Here is a 15,922-nt window from a genome sequence, read left to right on the forward strand (position 1 = left end):
CATTTAAATGTATATTAAATGCATCAAGAAGTCTAGAGAGCAATGTACACTGAACAAAATTATAAACGCAACACTTTTGTTTTTGCTCCCATTTTTCATGAGCTGAACTCAAAGATCCAAGACTTTTTCTATGTACACAAAAGGCCTATTTCTCTCAAATATCGTTCACAAATCTGTCTAAATCTGTGTTAGTGAGCACTTCTCCTTTGCCGAGATAATCCATCCACCTCACAGGTGTGGCATATCAAGATGCTGATTAGACAGCATGATTATTGCATAGGTGTGCCTTAGGCTGGCCACAATAAAAGGCCACTCTAAAATGTGCAGTTTTTTTTTATCACACAGCACAATGCCACAGCAAGTTTTGAGGTAGCGTGCAATTGGCATGCTGGCATTTGGCATGCTGACTCAAGGAATGTCCACCAGAGCTGTTGCCCGTGAATTCAATGTTCCTTTCTCTACCATAAGCAGTCTCCAATGGCGTTTCAGAGAATTTGGCAGTACATCTGCTTCACAACCGCAGACCACGTGTAACCACACCAGCCCAGGACCGCCACAGAACTGTACACACCCATTGAGCATGTTTGGGATGCTCTGGATCGACGTATATGACAGCGTGTTCCAGTTCCTGCCAATATCCAGCAACTTTGCACAGCCATTGAAGAGGAGTGGACCAACATTCCACTTGGATGGATTATCTCGGCAAAGGAGAAGTGCTCACTAACACAGATTTAGACAGATTTGTGAACAATATTTGAGAGAACTAGGCCTTTTGTGTACATAGAAAAAGTCTTAGATCTTTGAGATCAGCTCATGAAAAATGGGGGCAAAAACAAAAGTGTTGCATTTATAATTTTGTTCAGTGTAATAGTAAGCAGTAATAGTGCTTGATGTTTTCCCAAACTATACAATCAGTGCAAGTAAAACATACAACACACACTCACAACACACACACAAAAAGTTATATTTGTAAATTCCTGTTGTGTTTCAGCTTTACACTGTTCAGTAGAAATTCTTACTTCTTTATCTCATCCTCCACTGCAGTTATTCCATCTTTATGTGGAAGAAGAACTTTGTGTGTGGCACTTCCAAAGTCACACAAGACGTAGTTTCCCTGGTCATTTAGGAGGATGTTTTCTACCTGTCATCACACACACACACACACACACACACCTGTTGGTGATCTTTGTTAATACGTCCAACCACTAAAATGCAAACAGTCAAGTGACAGAGGCAAGAGAGGAAGAAGGAAATTTAATTAAGTACTTTATATATACATATTATACACTTTATATTACATTATACAGTTATTTTTAAAAGTCATAAACTTGATACTTACACCAACCAAATACCTCAATTAAAAACAGTCAGCATTGTTGATATTTTTATAAATTAAAAAAAAAGCTAAATTTTCAAGTTAAATGTCACAAATGTAACCCATGGGTTGATGCTTTAAATACTTAAAAAGAGGAAGTAAACTGGTTCCAACTAGTCAATTTGACAATCTTGATTAAAGGCAGAGTAAGTGATTTCTGGTAGCCAATGTTGATATTTGAAATCACCAAAACAAACACGCCCCTACCCCAAAAGGGTCTTGCCTCTATTCTGATAGCTCCGCCCCACATATACGTATGCAACCCAGGCAACGATTAGTTCTGTGAAACAAAGCAAAACCAATGTAACACCGTGTCTACGGACGTGAGCGGTGCGGCGCAACAAATCCAGACAGAAAACTGCTGCCAGGTTCTATTTATGACGTGCTGACACACATTTCAAATGGTTTTCAATGGTCGTTTGATCGCGTCCAGTGTTGGCAGACTTTAGCTGTTGTAGACACGGTGTTACTCACCTATTGAGAAGAAACAAAGCAACCTCGGCGTCCGATCGCAGGCCTCCGCTCCTTGAGTTCTCTCCAGCGCTGGAAAGCTGATCCGATATTTACACGGGTCCTACTTCTTGCCTTATCGTTCCGCAGACATTTCCTCTTTTGTTTTTTTATCCACCATCTCTATCTTTCTGTCGCTCCGCTCGGCTAGTGTCCGTCCCATGCACTGAACGCGCTCTCCTCCACATCACGAGTAGACACGCCCCTTATTGCTGATTGGCTACCAGTTTGTTTTGCGATTCGGCCCAAATCAGTTTTCTAAAGTGTTTTTGAAAAATCACACACCCTGCCTTTAAGTGTTTAGACTACATAAATGCTTCTTGGAGAGAAGGGGACAATAATGAGATCCTGCACATTATTTTTGTATGTCAACATGGTTATACTGCAAAATAATATTTTAACAAAAATATCAACCAAAATTTTCCACACAAATAGTATGTATTTAGAAGACTTGAATTGACTATTACAGTACATTAAAAATGTTTTGGCTCTTGACAACCAGGGGTCCTTATCTCCTTATGTTATATGAAAAACAACAGCCCTGCATGAGGAAATCCCTCTATGACAAATGAGTAAACATAAATTTCTTCCACTTCAGTGTTCAATAATTTCCCAATTATTTTAGACTGTGATTGGTTTTGACTGGTGGGAAAAAGTGTTCATTTGAATGGCACCAATGGCCTGTTCCCACACTTTTTCCCGCTTGAATATGTTCAGATCGTGGACATTGTTCACATACATCCTTTTCAGGGCACATCTTACTCCACTGTGTGTGCGGGCCAGAAACACCATGGAGAAACCTCCTGGATACACAAACACACATATATAGAAAGTTAGTTCAGATGTTTATTAGGTCAGTGATCTCCATACTTTTGACCATTGATAAACATTAAGCAATTGAAACTGAGAACGCTATACATCCACTTTGCAAGAGACCGTTGTACACACAAATAAATACACACATTTGAGTTTCCCAACAAAGTATTTCAAAGAGGAAGTTCAGGGGAGTTCTTCTGACATTAAACAGTAAACAATATAAATGACACTTCATGCCGATATAATGATAATTATTTATTATAACGCTTGCAACATTGCTTCATTACTTACATTTTTATACATTTATATAATTTTATTTATTTATAAAACAAAATATGAACGTTTCATGTTTGGGTTTACTGAAATGTCTTTAAAGGTTGAGGATTTGGAGAAATGGTGATGAAAAGCAAAATGGTTGATATCACTCACAGCAGAAGCATTGCCATTTAAACAGAGAGAGTTGTGGGTAGCACTGTGCACCATGAATGAGAGTCGGAAATGAACAATTTAAAACCCATTACGACTGCCCACGTCTCATTTTGGAAGAACATGTAAGACACCTTTTGTAATGGAGTTCTTTCATTCTGCTTTAGTTTTTTTCTCTCTCTCATCTAAAACTGGAAGTTTAATGGACAGAAGAGGATGAACTTTGTATCAACCCGAGATGAGTTCAGGGATCATCTGTGTGAACTTCCGTGACTCTTGTTCATACTTAGCGCAGGTATATATGCTCATTTTGGAAGAACATGTAAGACACCTTTTGTAATGGAGTTCTTTCATTCTGCTTTAGTTTTTTTCTCTCTCTCATCTAAAACTGGAAGTTTAATGGACAGAAGAGGATGAACTTTGTATCAACCCGAGATGAGTTCAGGGATCATCTGTGTGAACTTCCGTGACTCTTGTTCATACTTAGCGCAGGTATATATGAGAGAGAGAGAGAGAGAGAGAGAGAGAGAGAGAGAGAGAGAGAGAGAGAGCTCAAAATGTCCTTCCAGCATGGGTCCTCTGATATTGCTCAGTTGCTCAATACATGAAATGCATTTTCAGAAGGAAAATATGATAGAAAAGAGGCCGTCTTAAGCCAAGTTAGGTATTGGCTCACTGTTGGCAGTCGCCCGTGTACAAAGTTGGCCTTAGGAGAAAGACAACCTTATAAGGTTGGTTCACCTGAAAATGAAATTCTGACATATTTACTCAATATTATTCCAGACTCGTATGATTGGCTTTTTTCTGTGAAACACAAAAAAAATTACAGTGTTTTTTTTTTTTTCGTAAGAATTCCATAATTCTAACTTCTCTGAAGCCGTACACTATCTTTTTTTGAGAAAAAACAGTTAAGTTCAAGTAAAGGTTACAAAGATACTAAAGAGGCAATAAAGGAAAGACGCAGTAAACTGTGAAAAACAAGAGGGCTAATAAACTGATTCCAGATGGGCCAACAACAGCAGTCTCAGAATGAATTTAAAATGTAAAAAATGCTCCTCATTAAAGGTAATAAGGGCAAGAAGTAAAAAAAAAAATTTTTTTAATATCTAGCCACCTGGCTTAAGTCTCTGTGCTTCAGCAAAACTCAATGAATGTGAGTATTGACTGCCTACACAGTGGCAAGGAGCTCTGAACCAACATGCAGCGAAGAAGGCCGCCATGCCTCCGCAACACTTCTCCCATCAGTTCCAGGGTGAATGAATCCTGGCAACGTATGACTGGCAAGCCTTTTCTTATTAACAGCATGCTGAGTCACGGAGCGGTCCACAGGCCTGACACAAAGGAGGACCCACAATGCTGCACTTGTTGCCTAACAAACTCATGCTTGTTTAGCTGCCCTGAATTGAAGATGTATTCGTATGGAGACCCACTAATCGGGACCTTGAAGAGGTGGAGAAAAACAGTGTTGCAGAGAAATCCCAAAACAAAAACTTGGAATATACTTAAAGATTTTAGATTACAGCACATTTCTAAGGAGCTCTGCTGAGAACAGGTCGATTTTGGCTGTCTAATTCATATTCATGAGCCTCTCTTCTAATTGGCCTGTTGTTTTCTGAGTGACGCATGGCCAGGCCAACCACAGGTAACTAGGGTCAGCCGACGTCACAGCGCTAGCTGGAGGCAGCAAAACAAAGGGGAAACTGGAGGCGGCCCATTCAAACCAGCGCAGATTCGGCTATATAAGGAGCTTAAAATATCATCTTGTTGTGATGTTGGGTGCCAGAATCGACGTAATACAGCCTCAAATTAGAAATTTGATCACATATCTGCTGCCACTGCAAGACAAAAAAACGACGACAGCTGTGGTTAAACGCGATAAAACAAGCAGACTGGACCGAAACGATTGTCAAAAATGCTCGCGTTTGCAGCACACACTTCTTATCAGAAAAGGTTCAATAAAGTATTGTCTTTTGTTGTTGTGGGCGCGTCTACAGATTTCTTGCCATATGTCTGTTTCTTGCATCTCACGATTATGTCGTGTATGAAATAATGTCTGTGTGCATGTGTATAAAACAACAAACTGACAATTTATATATAATCATTTGTAATTGTATATACATTGTTGTGATTAATTGTGGCTGGAACAATAATGTAGCTGTAAAAATAGTTGCCTGCTGAAATTGAAATGTATAAGACACCTTTTGTAATGGAGTTCTTTCATTCTGCTTTAGTTTTTTTCTCTCTCTCATCTAAAACTGGAAGTTTAATGGACAGAAGAGGATGAACTTTGTATCAACCCGAGATGAGTTCAGGGATCATCTGTGTGAACTTCCGTGACTCTTGTTCATACTTAGCGCAGGTATATATGAGAGAGAGCGCGAGAGAGAGGGAGAGAGAGAGAGCGAGAGGGAGCCGAAGAGAGAGACAGGGTCACATCACAGTAGAGTCAGCTGTCTTAACCGCGTTCTTCAAGTGTGTTGCACAAGAAATAAAACAGTTGAAGAGATAAAGAGAGAGAGAGAGAGAGAGAGAGAGAGAGAGAGAGAGAGAGAGAGAGAGCGCTCAAAATGTCCTTCCAGCATGGGTCCTCTGATATTGCTCAGTTGCTCAATACATGAAATGCATTTTCAGAAGGAAAATATGATAGAAAAGAGGCCGTCTTAAGCCAAGTTAGGTATTGGCTCACTGTTGGCAGTCGCCCGTGTACAAAGTTGGCCTTAGGAGAAAGACAACCTTATAAGGTTGGTTCACCTGAAAATGAAATTCTGACATATTTACTCAATATTATTCCAGACTCGTATGATTGGCTTTTTTCTGTGAAACACAAAAAAAATTACAGTGTTTTTTTTTTTTTCGTAAGAATTCCATAATTCTAACTTCTCTGAAGCCGTACACTATCTTTGTTTGAGAAAAAACAGTTAAGTTCAAGTAAAGGTTACAAAGATACTAAAGAGGCAATAAAGGAAAGACGCAGTAAACTGTGAAAAACAAGAGGGCTAATAAACTGATTCCAGATGGGCCAACAACAGCAGTCTCAGAATGAATTTAAAATGTAAAAAATGCTCCTCATTAAAGGTAATAAGGGCAAGAAGTAAAAAAAAAAATTTTTTTAATATCTAGCCACCTGGCTTAAGTCTCTGTGCTTCAGCAAAACTCAATGAATGTGAGTATTGACTGCCTACACAGTGGCAAGGAGCTCTGAACCAACATGCAGCGAAGAAGGCCGCCATGCCTCCGCAACACTTCTCCCATCAGTTCCAGGGTGAATGAATCCTGGCAACGTATGACTGGCAAGCCTTTTCTCATTAACAGCATGCTGAGTCACGGAGCGGTCCACAGAAAGAGAGAGCCTGACACAAAGGAGGACCCACAATGCTGCACTTGTTGCCTAACAAACTCATGCTTGTTTAGCTGCCCTGAATTGAAGATGTATTCGTATGGAGACCCACTAATCGGGACCTTGAAGAGGTGGAGAAAAACAGTGTTGCAGAGAAATCCCAAAACAAAAACTTGGAATATACTTAAAGATTTTAGATTACAGCACATTTCTAAGGAGCTCTGCTGAGAACAGGTCGATTTTGGCTGTCTAATTCATATTCATGAGCCTCTCTTCTAATTGGCCTGTTGTTTTCTGAGTGACGCATGGCCAGGCCAACCACAGGTAACTAGGGTCAGCCGACGTCACAGCGCTAGCTGGAGGCAGCAAAACAAAGGGGAAACTGGAGGCGGCCCATTCAAACCAGCGCAGATTCGGCTATATAAGGAGCTTAAAATATCATCTTGTTGTGATGTTGGGTGCCAGAATCGACGTAATACAGCCTCAAATTAGAAATTTGATCACATATCTGCTGCCACTGCAAGACAAAAAAACGACGACAGCTGTGGTTAAACGCGATAAAACAAGCAGACTGGACCGAAACGATTGTCAAAAATGCTCGCGTTTGCAGCACACACTTCTTATCAGAAAAGGTTCAATAAAGTATTGTCTTTTGTTGTTGTGGGCGCGTCTACAGATTTCTTGCCATATGTCTGTTTCTTGCATCTCACGATTATGTCGTGTATGAAATAATGTCTGTGTGCATGTGTATAAAACAACAAACTGACAATTTATATATAATCATTTGTAATTGTATATACATTGTTGTGATTAATTGTGGCTGGAACAATAATGTAGCTGTAAAAATAGTTGCCTGCTGAAATTGAAATGTATATACATCTTCATCATGACTAGATAGACACGGTGAGTTTGTCTTTACATGTTAGATGTGATCCACCTCACAGGATTGTCCATCCTTTGAGTGAGAGTGTAACGTTACAGCTTGGCTGATCTGGTTTCGTGGTTAAAGTTAACCTTTTCGACATGTTTCCGCAATGTTGTCTGGGGTTTGGCAAAAGGAGAGTGGGACTGGGCAGTGCTCGGGGTGGTGACTAAAGGCGGTGACTGTGTAGTTCTGATGTCAACTTTTTACGGAAGTCACAACGGTTCGTGAAAAATCACAGCTACTTACAGTGGCAAGGAGCTCTGAACCAACATGCAGCGAAGAAGGCCGCCATGCCTCCGCAACACTTCTCCCATCAGTTCCAGGGTGAATGAATCCTGGCAACGTATGACTGGCAAGCCTTTTCTCATTAACAGCATGCTGAGTCACGGAGCGGTCCACAGAAAGAGAGAGCCTGACACAAAGGAGGACCCACAATGCTGCACTTGTTGCCTAACAAACTCATGCTTGTTTAGCTGCCCTGAATTGAAGATGTATTCGTATGGAGACCCACTAATCGGGACCTTGAAGAGGTGGAGAAAAACAGTGTTGCAGAGAAATCCCAAAACAAAAACTTGGAATATACTTAAAGATTTTAGATTACAGCACATTTCTAAGGAGCTCTGCTGAGAACAGGTCGATTTTGGCTGTCTAATTCATATTCATGAGCCTCTCTTCTAATTGGCCTGTTGTTTTCTGAGTGACGCATGGCCAGGCCAACCACAGGTAACTAGGGTCAGCCGACGTCACAGCGCTAGCTGGAGGCAGCAAAACAAAGGGGAAACTGGAGGCGGCCCATTCAAACCAGCGCAGATTCGGCTATATAAGGAGCTTAAAATATCATCTTGTTGTGATGTTGGGTGCCAGAATCGACGTAATACAGCCTCAAATTAGAAATTTGATCACATATCTGCTGCCACTGCAAGACAAAAAAACGACAACAGCTGTGGTTAAACGCGATAAAACGAGCAGACTGGACCGAAACGATTGTCAAAAATGCTCGCGTTTGCAGCACACACTTCTTATCAGAAAAGGTTCAATAAAGTATTGTCTTTTGTTGTTGTGGGCGCGTCTACAGATTTCTTGCCATATGTCTATGTTTCTTAGTTGCCTGCTGAAATTGAAATGTATATACATCTTCATCATGACTAGATAGACACGGTGAGTTTGTCTTTACATGTTAGATGTGATCCACCTCACAGGATTGTCCATCCTTTGAGTGAGAGTGTAACGTTACAGCTTGGCTGATCTGGTTTCGTGGTTAAAGTTAACCTTTTCGACATGTTTCCGCAATGTTGTCTGGGGTTTGGCAAAAGGAGAGTGGGACTGGGCAGTGCTCGGGGTGGTGACTAAAGGCGGTGACTGTGTAGTTCTGATGTCAACTTTTTACGGAAGTCACAACGGTTCGTGAAAAATCACAGCTACTTTGTGCAGACTGTGTGAACTTTACTGTGAACTGACCGTTTTGAAATTTATATGGTAGTTACATTGCACCTAGACCTCAGTTATCATAAAAAAAGCAAGGAAATTTCAGTTTTGACAATATAGGACCTTTAAATTTAGGAGCACGTTCAAACTTTTAGGAGCACCTTCTAATCAATAATCCAAAATGTTATCAAAAAGTAGCCTTCCCATAACGAGGTGATATTTGATTCCTCTAATTTTATTTAAAAGTATGTAATCTTTTGTCAAATTCTTTAAAAAAAATGTTTTTTTTTTACTTTTTAAAAATTATAATTAAAACGACAGAATAAGAAATATAAGTTACCAATCAAATGAAATCAGTATTAAAGGGGTCCTATTATGCTTTTTTACAAAGTCTTGATTTTGTTTTGGGGGTGTACTAGAACATGCTCTCATACTTGGTGGTTCGAAAAACGCATTATTTTTCACATAATTTACATTATTAAAATACCTTTCTCCCCAGCCTGGCACAAACAGCTCGATTAGTTCCGGCTTTGATGAAGGTCCGCCTTCCGAAAAACAAAATGTGTTGTGATTGGTTAGCTGTCCCAGTGCGTTGTGATTGGCGAACAACTTAGACAGTGTTTCAGTACTGCCACGCCCCTTGCTCTGTCTTTCAACAAAAGCTTTTGGCGAATCCGGCACTGTACTCCCTCGTGTTGTGGAAGCTGTCCTCAGTAAAATGCGCAGTACACAATAGCAAATTGGGGTTATAATGCTCAGGAACAGAGTTAAAAAATAAATTGCAACCACTGTTTCCTGACATCATCCGCTTTCGGAAGCCCAAACAAAGACGTTTGGGCACAGGGGTGAAAAAAACAGCGTTTCAGGCGGTCGCACACCAGACGAGAAGCGCAGCACTCTATGATTTTCTACGAGTGTAGGCACACCGGCGTTGCCGTTCGGCGTCTGTCCGCGGCGCCCAGCTACGTCGTGTTGTACTTGTAAGAATTGTTCTAGACATGCCGAAAATTTGACACTACAGCACAGCAGCTCTTCTTCTTCGTTTTCTCTGATACACTCACTCAACCAAGCATTCTAACCCCAACCTCGCCACTCCCCACCACCCAACCATTCGAATTTCTGTAGAAGGGAATTATTTGTAATGATATTCTAATGAGCCGCTTTGTGATCTCACAAAGCCCGGAAACCAATGCTGTAGTCCAAACGAGCCGTTCGTTGTAGTTCTTGAAAATCTCCCTTTGGAGTGGACTTTGAGATTTGTAACTTTCTAGATCTTTTTTATGCCCAAACATACACACTGACTAAAATTTTAAAAACTGAAAAAGCATAATAGGACCCCTTTAACAAAATTAATTTGTAGAGGTGGCACAGAAAAGAATACAAAAGTGGCTTGGTGTGCTTTCAGACATTTAATGAGGCTCAGAGGTGGCATGAGTGCAGTTAAATTCATAAATTCATGATGAGATTAATGTTTTAAATATACAATTTTGAATATAGAAATATTAAATTATTTAAATAACTGAAAAGATACTTTAAAAATTAAACTAAAACTGCCAGCAGGTGGCGGCAAGTCACTAATTTTATCACTGAATCATTTATTTAAGTGATTCATTCGAAAGGCTGAGTCATTCAGGAATGACGCAAGTGACTGTCTTTATGACTTTTACTTTACTTTTAGTCATTTAGCAGACACTTTTATCCAAAGCGACTTACAAATAAGAAAAAGTAATTAAAACTAAAAGCTAAAACTCTATAAATACTAATATATATATATACACACACACACACACACATTTAAGAAAATAAAATAAATAAAATAAAAATGACCTCAAATTGAATTCAGCTGGACACACTTTTCTGTTTATCCCAACAAATGGCCAAGCAAAGCGCACGACACTCACAAGGTACGCGATACAGTACGAGACCAAACGCCATTTCAACCCATTATGAATGGGTAATCATGAATCACTGACTCACTAGATTCGTTTAATAACCCCCGTTCATTCATAAACGAAACACCAGTGTTTGAATGGAGAGGCGCTGTGTCTTTGTTTTAAACTATTTTCGACTACAAAATAGAGCAAAATCAGACAATAGTGTTGTAGTCAGACAATGCAAGTCACTTAATATTAACTTCTTGTTTATTGAATTGTATTGTATTTAAATCAGTATCACATTTACAAACTCCCTTAAAAATCATTAAAAGCGGTCACTCATCTCAGTTCATCTCGATCTCACATTTATAATCAACGAAGCTCTCTAAACTGCGCAATTAATCTCTTATTTACACCCTGTCTACACTTTGCTTATGAAAGGATTCGTGAGATATGTCTGTGATACATTACTCAACGCTGCAAAAACACAAAGAAACCTTTGAAGCTCCCCTGAGCGCAATCACAAGTATGATGATGATCGGGTCAGTCGCACTGGTGCTCCTAAAAAAATGGTCATAGTCGCATACAGTAGTTTTCAGTCGCAAATGCATTAATATCTGCCTCCATCCAATCAACAACAATGGATAAAACCAAGTCCCCACCCTACACTTTTATCTTGTTCGATAATCTGTTTCACAAGGATATACACTACCATTCAAAAGTTTGGAATTAGTAAAAAAAAAATAAGACGTCTTTTATGCTCATCTGCATTGATTTGATCAAAAATACAGTAAAAACAGTATTGTGTGCTCACTTGTACTTCTACTACAGAGCTTGAGCAAAATCTCTCAATTTTCCATTTAAAAAAGATATTAGATAATTTCAGGCTACATAAATGTGAAGGGAGAGCTCAAACTAGTGACTGCCTATTAACAATGAGCTGCCTATATAGTGTGACACCCCAAAACATTACCACTAACCATATTCAAGCACAAAGAATGAACAAAGCGCACAGCATAGGGATCTCAGACACAGCTCATAAAAGTGTGTCAGGGTTCACCCTGTCATTGAGCAAGGGAAGTAGATGCACGCTGCTGATGACTAATACAGATAAAGAACAGTTCAGTCTCACTAACATGCTACACTTCACTAAACCCAAGTGACTCCAGATACACAAACATTGTCTTCACCCAGAAATGACAATTCTGTGATCATTTGCTCACCTCATTTCATTAAAAACCTGTATGACTGACTTTTACTTTGAAACACAAAAGATGTTTTGAAAAATGTTTTTGGTGTATACAATGCAGGTCAATGGGGTCTGGACAGTATGGTTTTGGACTTCATTGAGTTTCATTGCATTATCCGAAATTATATCTTCTTTAGTGTCGTAAAGTCGTTCAGGTTTGGAATGACATGAGGGTGAGTAAATGAAAGTGAAAGTGAAGTGACATGTGGCCAAGTATGACCCATACTTGGAATCTGCATTTAACCCATCCAAAGTGCACACACACAGCAGTGAACACACACACACCGTGAACACACACCCGGAGCTGTGGGCATCCATTTATGCTGCAGCGCCCGGGGAGCAGTTGGGGGTTCGGTGCCTTGCTCAAGGGCACCTCAGTCGTGGTATTGAAGGTGGGAGAGAGCGCTGTACATTCACTCCCCCCCACCTACAATCCCTGCCGGTACTAGACTCGAACCCGCAACCTTAGGGTTACGAGTCCGACTCAATAACCATTAGGCCACGACTTCCCCTAAATGATCGCAGAATTGTCCTTTTTTGGTTAACAGACCGACACAGCAATCTTATGTGTAAGCAGGACAATAAAATACACTGAAACTAACAGAAAGTGTCTTGAATAACATGACAAGACATGTTGTGTAAGCAGGCTGTTTTTAATAAGAAACAGGAAATGTAGTCATGCCATAAAACCATACTCGTAACACTGATGACTGTCCTAAATTACACTGGATTATTACTGATATAGGTCAGGTGCTATTCTGACATAATTGTTAGTTATTTCTTCCTGTGATCTAGAACAGTAGCAAGAGACCGATTACACATTTCATTAATCTGAGGGATATCAGAAAAACATACACACAAAACAGCCGTCACCTGTCCAAATGCAGCCTCCGTTTCCTCACACGAAGGCTCATGGGAAGGCAGGCAGCAGTGTGAGTGATGTTCATGCCTGCTGAATGCTGATGGTGCATATATGGTGCAGGCCAGTGGTTTAAATCAGGCCACTGGTTTAGCTTGCTCTCTTTTAGTGGAACATAGGGATGTAACGATGCACCCCGAGCCGGTTGAAAATCCATAAAAATATGTGACGATTCAAGTCAGCTGAGATGTTAAATGAATAGCGATACAGTTGGGGTCGGGGTTTATATGGATGCATATCTGAGGGGAACTGACTGTCTTCAGAAAAGTTTAGACAGTATTTTCTTTTAATTTCGCCTCTGCATGATGCATGTTTGAAATAACATTGCTGCTTTGTTTACAGTGGTAACCAAGGAAAAGCTGCATGGCTGTTGTTCCATAAGCGCCACCTGAATCTGCTTTCTCATTCAGCCCATTTACTGTATTTTTTTGTGCAGATGTTTTATGTAGTATGGTTTCACAAAGCTAAAGTCAGACCATTCTGTTTTTGCTTAATTTCGAAAATCGAAATTATACAATCTAATTCAGAGTAAAAAACAGCTGATGCTGCATGTATACAGCATCTTTGTAGTCTTTGTAATCTGCGAGAGTCTGGGCTTGATTTGTTAAGTCTTTGTGCAAACGTTCTTACCTTTTTCCTAAAAAAAAAAAATCTAATTCTGAAAATCCAAGTCGGTTTGGAGCATCATAAGGGTGAGGAAATAATGAGAGAATTTTTAATTTGGCTGAGATATCCCTTGGCTTTAAGTAACAATGTCTGGTGGAAATACCAGGTGAAATCACTTGGGGCATTTGTATTATTCAGCTCTTTAACTCCTTAAAGCTCCTTTAACTCAAAAATTCCAACACATATTTAAGCATTTATAAACAACGGTAAACCAGACTTTGAGAAACATGCTCTGGAGAAGCTCAGGCACTTTAATTATATGGTTGAAAAGAAAACAAACAGGATGAAACTTAACAGAATGGAAATTAAAAAACGAACAGGATGTTAAGCAGGATGAAACCCAACAGGATGCAAATAAAAAGCTAAACTTCCCATGGCTCAGTGACGTGTGTGTGTGTGTGTCAACTTAAAGACTATCTTTTAAAGTGTTGACAATATTATATTGTAATTTGTAATAGTAATTTTATAGAACATCATGAAACATTTTAAAGCAAGACAAACTATATAACAAAGAAATGGCCTAATTCACAGAATTAATGGCATGGACTGGAGTTTTAAAAAATCACTTGCATTTACTATTTATTACTTTTCTACTTGCCATCCCATCAGAAGAATTTAGAGGATACAAAAATCCGGAGGAACAATAAGTACCCTAGCAAATGAATTGTCCACAGGGATGTTCCTGCAGATCTAGCCCAAGTTTAGACCTTCTCCTTTCCAGTAATAGAGCCAGAAATGGAATCCCCCCCACCAGCAGCCTGATGTGCTGACGATCACAAATGTTGATTCTGCTGTGCATAAGAGGGCAAACAGAGGACATTTGCCTGCTTGTTCTGGGTCATTCCATACTACAGCTCTGACAATACTGATGACTCCACATTAGAACTGGGCGATACAGCTTAAAACATCAATATTTCCAGTTGTTTGACAATTTAATATACATCTGATATTTATGCACTTCTCTGGAATGGCATAAAAGGGCGATTTTTGATGAGCCATCAACAATCAAACAACCACTGAAACTAAGTAGATTATAAAACTGCTCAGTAAAATTGAATATTATGTATTTATAACATTAATTTATGCCACTGGAATACAGCAGTTCTCCTGTTGTATTTTTTTCTCTTTTCACATCTGCTTGAAATCCCCCAAGTCTGGAAGTCATATCTTATTTTAACAGGAATCTTTCATAAACACCAACGACCCACATGCAGCTCACAAATATCTGTTAAATAACACATCAGTTTCCCTTGAGTCCTCCAAGTTACACCACAATGATGCTCACAAATTTATCTCTGGTACAGGCTGACCTTCTAAAAATAGAGACATGTCTGCTTTTGGTAAGAAGCTTAGAGATTCTGCACTTTGCAACAACCTCTCCTTGATGGCAACATGAAGTTGACTTCTCATTCTTTTTTGTAACTTTACAGATGGTCTGCATTTTCTTTCTCACAGACTTGATGATTACAACATATAAAAATCTGGTTGAAAGTATAATAGGGTGGGTTTTTTTTTTAATTATGTTCCTTGGCAAATATTTGCTGATGAACGGAGTAAAAAAAAATAATAATAATAATAAAAAAAAAACCTTTGGATTTTACAAGTCATTAAATAGCTCACTCAAATATGTAGACCTGATCTTATCCTTGGCCTCTAATCTGAGCTTTGTGCTAGCACAACTATTTCCTTTTAACATTATCAGGTAGGAAATTAATAATTCTCTGTTCTCCATAAGTAAAATACCAGCCCATATATTAAATAAAAAACCTTTTAAATCTTTTAATTAAATAATAAAAAAAAATATTGTATAAAGAGAAGCATTTTGGGGAAATCATGCAAGGCCACATCCTTAGGCCAAGAATTAAAGGGTTAGTTCACCCAAAAATTCAAATTAGGCTATGTTTTACTCACCCTCGAGGCATCCTAGGTGTATATGACTTTCTTCTTTCAGACGAATCTAGTCGGAGTTATGTTAAAAATTGTCCTGGCTATTCCAAGCTCTATCATTGCAGTCAGCAGGTGTTGCAGCTGAACAGTCCACAAGTCGTCAAATAAAGCATGCGCATCCATAATAAAACGTGCTTCACACGGCTCTGGGGGGTGAATAAAGGCCTTCTGTAGTGAATTCATGCGTTTTTGAAAGAAAAATATCCATATTTCAAACGTACTAAACACTTTTATATCACTTCTGCCAACTGTCATACGCGGAAGTCGTTCCGGCGGATGTCGTAGCATGTTGGCGTTGCGTGATTAGTGACGAACGCGGAGAGACAACAAAACAAAACGCCGGTCAGGAATTGGAAGTACAAACCGAAGATTTGCAAAGAAAAATGTCAGAGGATTTCGATATAAGCCAAGAGGAGACTGGTTTTCCTTTGCTAAAGTAAGGAAACTTTGCTT

The 15,922-nt window shown here is 39.4% G+C and overlaps 1 protein-coding gene across 1 annotated transcript in view; it reads right to left on the minus strand.

The window, feature by feature from the left end:
• Positions 1-2,506: 2,506 nt before the first annotated feature.
• The window catches only part of LOC107599215 (BMP-2-inducible protein kinase-like), a 24,922-nt gene continuing 11,506 nt past the window's right edge, over positions 2,507-15,922 (minus strand). Inside the window, exon 2 of the mRNA XM_016290748.1 lies at positions 2,507-2,688. Within this exon, the coding sequence (XP_016146234.1) occupies positions 2,507-2,688 (182 nt within the window). The remainder of the gene's footprint in view (positions 2,689-15,922) is intronic.

The sequence above is a fragment of the Sinocyclocheilus grahami genome, unplaced genomic scaffold (assembly GCF_001515645.1).
Source record: "Sinocyclocheilus grahami isolate Dianchi unplaced genomic scaffold, SAMN03320097.WGS_v1.1 scaffold262.1, whole genome shotgun sequence".
Lineage (NCBI taxonomy): Eukaryota > Metazoa > Chordata > Actinopteri > Cypriniformes > Cyprinidae > Sinocyclocheilus > Sinocyclocheilus grahami.